This window comes from Antechinus flavipes, chromosome X, assembly GCF_016432865.1.
Source record: "Antechinus flavipes isolate AdamAnt ecotype Samford, QLD, Australia chromosome X, AdamAnt_v2, whole genome shotgun sequence".
Taxonomy (NCBI): domain Eukaryota; kingdom Metazoa; phylum Chordata; class Mammalia; order Dasyuromorphia; family Dasyuridae; genus Antechinus; species Antechinus flavipes.
This window is the reverse complement of record NC_067404.1, coordinates 74,364,301-74,374,530: the sequence shown is the minus strand read 5'-3', so window position 1 is coordinate 74,374,530 and position 10,230 is coordinate 74,364,301. Positions and strand designations below refer to the sequence as shown.

The window sequence follows — 10,230 nt, the reverse complement described above, 5'->3', positions numbered from 1 at the left end:
TTTTCTCGTTGTTTTATTTTATTGTGGTAATGCAAAATCCAATAGTTCACATAAAAAACTGTGAAGAGAATCAGGAATTAGTTTCTCCAAAAAGGATGAAGGAAGAGGAGAGGAACATGTGAAAAGCCCATAGATTACAAAAGTAAATAACCAACCAGATACCACTTCATTTTTTTTTCAAAGAGCATAAACCGCTGCATATTCTGCTCACTCTAGTAGATCTGTTTTAGGAAAGATTTTACCTTTATGCAAAAAATTATTCATTTCAAGTGATTCCTTTATCCTTCTACTGAGCCAAAACTTAGATGTTTATAGAGTTTTGCAAGAGGGAGATTAAATAGTTGTTAAATTTAGTCCAGACAGACAGACTTCTATAATGATTCCATTATTTGGTCTATTGCTAAAGCAACTTCTTATGGACAAGAAGGGAATGGACATTGCTACTGAAATTTATAAGCTTTGCCAAAGATAGTGATTTACCAGATGCTAGCTAGAAAGATGTGTGGGCTGGTCTTTGTTGAAGGAATGATGGGTAGTGGTAATGGAGAGTCTGTGCCAAATGAAATCAGTCTCTAGGACTGGACTCCATTTTGAAGGGGAGGTTACAGTCCGACTGTGGTACAGTTAGTGGGAAATGCAGATGGATTTAACGGTACTCTTGACTGCTTCTCAATGTACAAAGCAGAACGGGAGGAGATTTAGTGACTCACTGTCCCTACTGGTCTCATAATCTGACGCCAGTTGCTTTGGCAGAGTTGCGCAAACACTGTGTCCATTTGAAATGAATTTGGTGACTGCTGACTGTGAGATTCTGAGGACAGTGCAACTACACAAAAGATTGTGTTTCTGTCCTTAAGGGGAACTCCTGATATATAGACTCCCTTCAACAACCCATCCTGTCTGTGATTTAGCACTTTAGCCCTAAAGTGTGATCCAAGGCATATGGAGATGAAGTGACTTGCCCAAGTTCACATAGTATCTGAAGTGGGATTTGAACTTCAGTCTTCACATCCAATTGGATTGAACTGAATTGACCAAATTGAACTGAATCGTCAGAATTGAATTATACTGACTGAATTGATGTGAATTGTAGTGAATTGATCCAGCAACCAACTATTTCTTTTTGATCATTCTCGTCAATTTAATTTGCTGGTTGTGAGGTGAAACTTAAAGAGCTGTTTTAATTTGCATTTCTTTGAGTATTTTGAAGCATCATTTTAATGTGGTTATTGATAGCTTGAAATTATTTTATTTTTCAAATATATCTAATTATCTATCTATATCTTTCTATCTGTATCTGTGTCTGTGTTTATGTCTGTCTATCCTTGTCTTTCCATGTCTGTCTTTCTCTGTCCATCCATCCATCTGTCTGTCTGCCTGCCTGCCTGTCCATCTATCTATCTGTCTGTCTGTCTGTCTGTCTATCTTTTTATCTCTTCTGATCACTTATATGTTGGGAAATGGTTCTTGATCTCAAATATTTGGGTCAATTTCCTATATTATCATATTTTTTCCTGGAAAATGAATAGTCCTTAGGTTTTCTTAACAAGCTTTCTCAGAAAGGAAAGCATACCAGAAGAGTAGAAAACATCTTGAATTAATTCACTGCCAAACAAAGATGACCAATAGAATGAAAGAATAGGTCATCCCTATTATTTTTCAGATAAGGAAACTGAGGCCAGAGAAAATGAATTTAGCAAGATCACACAAACACACATATATTGATCCCATATATCTATTTTCTCATCTCCATTAATTGTTTAAATGTGCATCTATCTAGGGTATCAGTAATCAAAGCATGCAGAGGGAGAATGGATTGGAAAGCCGAATCCAACAATATGTTCTTTACAGGAAACATGACTCGCAAAGAGTTAAAATAAGGCACAATAGCCAAATCACTTGTGCTCCAGCTGAACTCAAAAAATAAAGAGTAGCAAACATGCTCTGAGAAGAGATAACAGGAAAAATATATTTTATTAAAAGAGATATTGAGGAAAGGACCTTTTTAATGAAAGATATCATAGAAAATAAATTAATATCAATACTTAACATATATGTTCCAAATGGTGTAGCATCTAAATACTGAAATAAAAGAAATGGGCAGGCTTTTCCAGAGGATTATCTAAGCAGATCGTGTATGTAGAGTCAGATAATTGGCTGAGAAGTATAGAGAATACCACATATACTGTGTTTGTGATTTATTGATTATTATTATTTCTAAAGTATTTGACCCAGTAATTCAAAATTCAGTCAATGAGTTGTTTTCCATTCATATGTGAAGATCATACAAGATTGATAGTTGCACAAGAGAGATAGCCTTGTTTGATTATTAATATATATTCTATTTATCATATACTATACAATACATAGTAACTTCTAATGTAGTCTGATCATTAATATCCAATATTATTAGAAGACCAGCAGACACACAATCACCAAAATTATTTGCTGTTGTGCTGGACAATGGGAGTGAAATTGCTTCTCTTTGGTGAGATCCTCCAGTTGCTTCTGTTTGTGGCTCACATTGTGCTGGTTGCATCAAGTCCCATCACATTGGAGGGACTTCTCACCAAGATTCATGGTTTCTTAAAAGAGATCCACCTAGCCAGCCATGGAGGGAAAGGTGGGGTAGGGGTGCGGCAGCACACCAAGGTGGCCCTAAGTTTGCTGAATAGACTACTGAGTTGGTACATGTATTTTGAATAGGCACCATAGATGGACAGTGAATTGGGGTCTAGAATAGGAGTAAAACAGCAGGCTAGACTGCTCTTAGGGAAGTAGACAGTATTTTTTGTGCCTCTAAACTGCCTGTCTGACCAACTCTCCCACCCCACTCAAAAAAGCAAACAAACAAAAAACAGCATCCTTTTCAGTACCAACATTCATTTGGTTCTGCAAATTAATTAATTCTCTTGGTTACAGATTAATGGAAAAGCATTATCAAACATGAAGTTTTACATGAAATTTTTATATCAACTTTCCAAAATCTTAGTTCTGTAATGCCTTATACCATGATGCTTCTTAATTTCCTCACCAAATCCCTTCATTGATTCCAGCTGTGCTTTAGATTCTATACTGTATCTGACCAGCTTTTCTCTTTTTCTGTGATCAGTCATCACAACAATACTAATTTTTATATGTTGTTCTAAAGGTTGTAAAAATTCTGTGAGATTAGGCAGAGTATGTATTAATTCCTCTGGTCTTCAGTTTCCCCATTTGTGAAATAAGAAGTGTTTAAGGTCTCTCCCTGCTATAAACTACTTTGACTAATTTTCTGTTTGTGTTACACAGAGGGGTATCTCTGGGTATAGCTAGTCTATCACTGATTCATGTTAGCTATTTAATTCCAACAAAATATCATGTATTTTTATTATAAAATATTTAATATAATTTATATTTATGTTATATAATATGTAATATGTGTATCATATAATGGTAACTACCCAGCAAATATAGTTTAAACTATAGTTACATGATCGCTACTGTTGATGCAACTGTTTCTCTTTTGGGGGGTAAATTTTGTACATTTATTTTAAACTTCAGATATAAAATGAGAGAAGAAAAAAAAGGTTTTTGCCACATATACAGCAGGACTTATGAGAGAATTCAATATAAAACAAAAAAAATTTCTGTTTCAAGAAAACCTAGATAATAAATACTCCATATTGTTTTCAGAGCTACCCAGCTTTTCTTTGCTTTCTTAAAGATTTTCTTTTGTTCTCTGCTGTGCACTTTTTGCTTTATTTTTCCTCTGCCTCTCTCCCCTAGCCCTAATACAAACACATACATATACATACAAATACACACACACACACACACACACACACACACAGAGAGATATCTAGAAACACACACATATACACTCATATACACATATATAAGATCATTCTATGCTTGTTTGTGGTTAATATCTTCCTTCATAAGTCCAAGTCTTTCCATGTTTTTCTAAATCAACCAGCCCTTCATTTTCTATACTGCGGCAATATTCCAACTCACTCACATTCTAAGAGATTGTCTTTGAAAGTTTTCCCCCCAGTTTTCTACATTCCTCCTATTCTGCACTGTATGGGTTTTATTTATATAAGAAAATTATAATTTAAGATAATCAAAATTATCCCTTTTATACTTCAACAATGGTGTCACTTTCTGATATAATTTAAGGTCTTATACTGCTGAATCTGCTTCCTTTACATCTTTTTTAACTGGCTTATCTCTTGATGAGAGCAGAAAAACATTAAATAAAGTAGGTTAGTTGCAGCCTTAGATCTAACCTTTTTCTCAGACTGCACTGTCTTAGAGCTTTCTCCTTCTCCTTTTGTAATATATCCTCTGTCATTATCATGTATCTCAATAGTTATTACTAAATTAAGGTTCATAACCTTATCTAATCATCTAACACCCCTGCAATGCTATCCGTGTGATGGGTGAAGTGAGTGCTAAATACCAGCCTTATTACTGCCATTGATGTCCCTTAAGTAAATCTTATGGGAAAAGAGTTTAAAAGGACATCCATCATTGCTATCTCTCACCATTTAGTAGGCTGCAAATGAAGAGTATAAGAAGCAATTTCACATGTAGATTGTAAAGTTTTCTGATGAAGCTTCATTACTGTTGGCCTTTTTCTTCTACTGAGCTATTTCTATTTCTCCCTCAAATCCTTTTGTAAAGATATATATCACGAGGACAGTTTACAAATAATCATAAAAGTGTAGCACTTAGAAGTATAAGTGCCCTTAGAGATCTAGGTCATTGCTATTATTTTTCAGATGAGGAAACTGAGGCCAGAAAGAGAAAGTGAATTTAGCAAGGTCACAGAAGTAGAAAGTGCCAGAGTGGGGTTGCAAACCAGAATCTTTGACTCTAAATCCAAGATTCTTTCCTCTACATCATGCTGCTGGGATATTTTTGGTAATAAGCCTTTAAGAGAGGTTCTTATATAAAAGATATTATTCATAAAATACTTATTATTTTTGCCCTGTTCTACTATTTTGAATCTAAAAAAGAGAACTGCAGCTCTCTGAAAAGATCTTGCAAACGATCTTCTTGTACTTTTAAAAGTAAACTTAATATTGCAACTTTTCATATTTTCTCCACATGAATAATAGTTTATCTTAGTTCAGTCCTTTTCTTTTATTCCCCCCTCCAATTTCAGTTTAAGATCTGATATTTACCCAAATGAAAACTGTCAATGCTCATCTGAACCTATGAAGTCTAGGGTAGGATATAACAGTTATGCTGAGCTTCATTCTCTTCCTTCACTAGATCTAGAATTTTACATTTGTTTTCATCTGCTTAGTATTTTTTCCAAAGAGCTAATTGAGCCATTCATCCAACTCAGCAGGTTGAGCATTACTTTATGTAAGGTAGGGATCAGAATTATATTTTGGAGGCTTGAAGTAAGAATTAAGTAAGAAATGATGTATGTAGTGGAAAATTATTTCTTTCTTTTTTTATTATAGCTTTTTATTTACAAGATAGATGCATGGGTAATTTTTCAGCATTGACAGTTGCAAAACCTTTTATTCCAATTTTTCTCCTCCTTCCCCCCACGCCCTCCCCCAGATGGCAGGTTGACCAATACATGTTAAATATGTTAAAGTATATGTTAAATACAATATATGTATACAAATCCATACAGTTATTTTGCTGCACAAGAAAAATCGGACTTTGAAATAATGTACAATTAACCTGTGAAGGAAATCAAAACAGGGATTAGAAATGCTACATAGTTGTTCACACTCACTTCCCAGAGTTCTTTTGCTGGGTGTAGCTGGTTCTCTTCATTATTGAACAAATGGAACTGATTTGGTTCATCTCATTGTTGAAGAGAGCCACGGCCATCAGAATTGATCATCATATAGTATTGTTGTTGAAGTATATAATGATCTCCTGGTCCTGCTCATTTCACTCAGCATCAGTTCATGTAAGTCTCTCCAGGCCTTTCTGAAATCATCCTATTGGTCATTTCTTACCGAACAATAATATTCCATAACATTCATATACCACCATTTATTCAGCCATTTTCCAATTGATGGGCATCCACCCAGTTTCCAGTTTCTAGCCACTACAAAAAGGGCTGCCACAAACATTTTTGCACATGTGGGTCCCTTTCCCTTCTTTAAGATCTCTTTGGGATATAAGCCCAGTAGTAACACTGCTAGATCAAAGGGTATGCACAATTTGATAATTTTTTGAGCATAGTGTGGAAAATTATTTCTAAAAAAAATTAGGCACACAGGAAAATGTTGACAAAAGCCTTGGAACCTGTGGTCTGGTGAGGTCCTCCCAGATCTTTGTATTTTCAGTATTTTAGCATCATCTGAATAGTTAGAAGCAAATAGGATCATTACATTGTCAAAACCAGTATTGTTTATGAACTTGAAATGATAACATATAAGTTGAGCTTTTAAGAATTAGGTGATTGGCTTATAGGCTAGCTTGTTACAATTCTTTCTCATTTTGTACATTGAAATGTTTCTCTTTGTTGACTATGTTTATATTTCTCGAATTCATGATAAAAATCCATTGATCAAATCTGGAATATAAATGCATTAGATTCCTACTGTGCTCCAAAATATGTTCTAAATTCTAGAAATACAAGTAGAACAATGAGATAATCTCTGATCTCTGATAGTTTGTTTTCTTTACCATAGGGAAAATGGAACGACATAGTGGCCTCTTAGTGTTCAGCTTCAGAATAGAGACAGATAAATGAATCTTTAGCGTGCAGTGGCAGGCCAGATAGTGATGTGGCCAAAAAACATAGCTACAGGGAAGATAGAAAAGCATAGTGACAGGAAAGGTCAGAATGTTCAGTGGTCTACTATTGAACCAGAAGGATTGTAGCTGGTGACCACCTGCTCCTACAAGTAGCAGGTCCTTAACAAATAACTGTTGGAAAGAGGCTAATGGTCAGGAAATGCTGACAGAGGAGCAGGAGATGGAAATCAGCATCCAGTCAGAGGAGAGCTTCTAGTCCTTGGTGAGAATTGGGCAAGAGAGCAAAGGTTTACCTGAGGGCCTCTTATTCTTGGGCCTTCTAGCAACTGTTGGAATCCAGGGGATGGTTTTGGAGGGAGATGGAAAGAGCCCTGCAGGCTTCCCACAGCCTGTTCCTGTCGGGATCTCATTAGGATCTATATAGTTAAATAAATCTTATAATTTGTCCTGGATTCTCAGTGGATAGGCCAGTGGAATGTACATTCTGCCATTTTCAACCTTGCTAGGAAAACTTCAAGCACGGCCCTGGCAACAGACTAAATACAAAAAGCCTCGTCACCAAAAGATTGTTCAATTGCTGATGAGTCTGGTGACCATGACAACCTATAAAAATGACAGAATGGCCATTAGTACCTTCCCTCCCATTCCCCCACTGCCGCTGCTCTAATAGTGATGGAGAGGCAGGAAGTACCTCCTTACTCCTCCCCCACACACACACATACACACAGCACCAGGTCTTAAGGACTGTGCTGATTTCAGACCTTCTTTAAACCTTAACTTAAATGTCAGTGTTGTAAATGTGAACTCTGTCCAATGGCAGACAAGTGTAACAATACTGTAGCTAAATGGAAACTGAATAGCTCACAGTTTCTGCTTGGAAATATCCCATACCAAAATGCAACAGGAAATCATTTCATGAGATATCTGGTTATCTTGTACTACATGGCTATGATTATAACTGAAACTTATGCATTGACATCTACTACAGAGAATAAAGTTGTGAAGAAATTGTACAAACAACTTGATAAGACCAATCAAATTATATTAAAATAGAGCTTTATACTCAGTGACTCTGATGCAAAGGTAAGAATAGGGAACCGTGGGGAAGTGAAAAATATACTGTAGTATGTGACTAGGTTTGAGGTGTTGGGATATTCAAATGAGGTAATAGATTGAAACGTTTTGTAAACCTTTGCTCCATAAATGCCAGTTATTACTGTTACCATCATCATCATCATCATCATCATCATCATTGTGATTAATATTCTTTTTTGTGGGCTCTGTGAGTAAAATGCAAAATTTAATTTTTTAATTTTTAAAGCTTTTTATTTCCAAAACATATGCATGGATAATTTTTCAACATTGACCCTTGCAAAGCCTTGTGTTCCAAATTCCCCCCCTTCCTCCCATCTCTCCCCTAGATGACAAGTAATCCAATATATGTTAAACATGTGCAATACATATTTCTACAATTATCATGCTGCACAAGAAAAGTGATTATTATTCTTATTAGTCTACAGTCACCAGGCCTCTAATGATGACATCATCCCCTCTGCCTTCTCCTGTATTCCTGTTCAATTAATGTTTAAAGAGCAATTCAAGGGTATACTGGTGAATGTTTAACAAGAGGGCTCACTGGGGGGAAAATACGAAAGCATGCTTTTAAGTTTAATCTGAATTATTAGCACTTCCTTAAGCTTGGAAAATCAACCAAAAAAAAATCAAGCCTTGATTTTTAGGAACAGCTGCTGATTTCTGAGTTGTAAAAACTTACAGTTTAAATGTCAGCATCGAAAATTGAACAATCAGTAGATATATAACCTACATCAGATTGCTTGCTATCTTCAGAAGGAGGGGAGGAAAAAAGGGAGGGAGCAAAATTTGGAGATTAAAATATTACAAAGATAAATATTGAAAATATGTTATTAGAAAAAATAAAATGCTATTAAGTTAAGAAAAAGGAAGGGGGAGAAAGTTTAACAACCAGCTGCTTAGAGCTAGCTCCAGTACAGCTCTGACTGAGGACCGAAAAATAAGGCGGAGCCTCACATCTAAATTTCATGAGTATTTTCCTCAATAAAAGAATCAGGAGGATCCTGGATATATGGAGCACTGATTAAAATTAGGAAAAATTGAATTGATTATGTTCTAAAAGTAAGGAAACTGAGAGCCTTTGTTCTGAAGAAATTGTCTATTTACAGTCAGACCATAAGCTTCTTAGGGAAAGATCAAAATCAATACCAAATTAGAAGAAAGGATAAAAATGGGATCATAAGGCATCTACATGAAGCAGCATAAACTTGAGTTTTTTAAACAAGCTAGCAGTGCCCTAAGATATGAAATGGAATAAAAGAAAATATATTGATACAGATTGTGGCCATTTCCCAAGGAGGTTTAACAGTCAGTTGCCATAGAGAAAGAGAACAAAACAGCCTAGAAACCTTCAGCAGCAAATATTTCATCTCTTTCCCAAGAATATAGATAAGGCAGAATGGACCATGACACCTTTTAATTTACAGATATTAAAGATTCTTGCAAAAGAGGATCGGCCAACCAACAAATTGATCAATAGATGCTTATTAAGTGCTTCCATACTGGATACTTCCTTGAGTACTGAGGACAAAAGTAAAAAAAAAAAAAAATGAACCAATTCCTATCATCAAGGAATTCACATTCTATTGTGTGAGACATTTATACACACATATGTGCATATCTGTTTAAGTGTGCATGGAATAAATATATTTGGAATGACTCCAAAATAAATGCAAGGCATTCAGGGAGGGAGAAAAGACACAAGGAGTTGATGGGATGAGGAAAGAGTTCATGTAGAAGCTAGTTCTTCAGCTAAGTGTTGAAGGAAGAAAAGGATTCCCTGAGACAGAACTGAGGAAGAAATTTGTTTCACATATGGGGAATGGCCAGTGCAGAGGCATGGCAATGGGAGCCATGTTGCTGTATATAGGTAACAGGGAAAAGAATAGTTGGACCATACAGTGTACCGATCAGTGCAAGAAAAGGACAAATAGAAAGTGAGCCTGGAAAGATAGGTGAGGATAAAGTGTGAAGCCTAAGGGAGAAGTTCCCATTGTAGTCTAGAAGCAATAGAACCAACCCTTGGAGTTTACTGAATAGGGAAGGGATGTGATCAGATGTTCATTTAATGAAAAGGAGGAGGCAGTCTGCTGGAGAAGAGGGAGAAGACTGGAATCAAGGACATATGTAAAAGTAAGACAATCCCCCTACTCTGAGATACTATGCTAAATAGTGGAGAAGGACCACCTCATTATCAGGAGAGAGCCTGGCTATGGCTATGATGTCAAAGGGAACTCACAAAGAATGGTTTCAATGTAGATATCAGGGATGTACTTGTTTTATAGCAGGAGTTTAATAGGATACCAAATTTCTCAAATTCTTTTGAAAACAATTTATGTAGATTAGAGTTAAAATGTTCTTTGAATTTTTTATCAAATTTACTTTTGTAAATCCATTTGGGCTTAAGGTTTTTTTTTT

General features: G+C 35.7%; 1 protein-coding gene across 1 annotated transcript in view; it reads left to right on the top strand.

Moving 5' to 3' along the window:
- The first annotated feature begins 2,463 nt into the window (after positions 1-2,463).
- The window catches only part of LOC127543158 (lysine-specific demethylase 2A-like), a 45,579-nt gene continuing 37,812 nt past the window's right edge, over positions 2,464-10,230 (top strand). The window contains exon 1 of the mRNA XM_051969175.1: positions 2,464-2,652. Within this exon, the coding sequence (XP_051825135.1) occupies positions 2,464-2,652 (189 nt within the window). The remainder of the gene's footprint in view (positions 2,653-10,230) is intronic.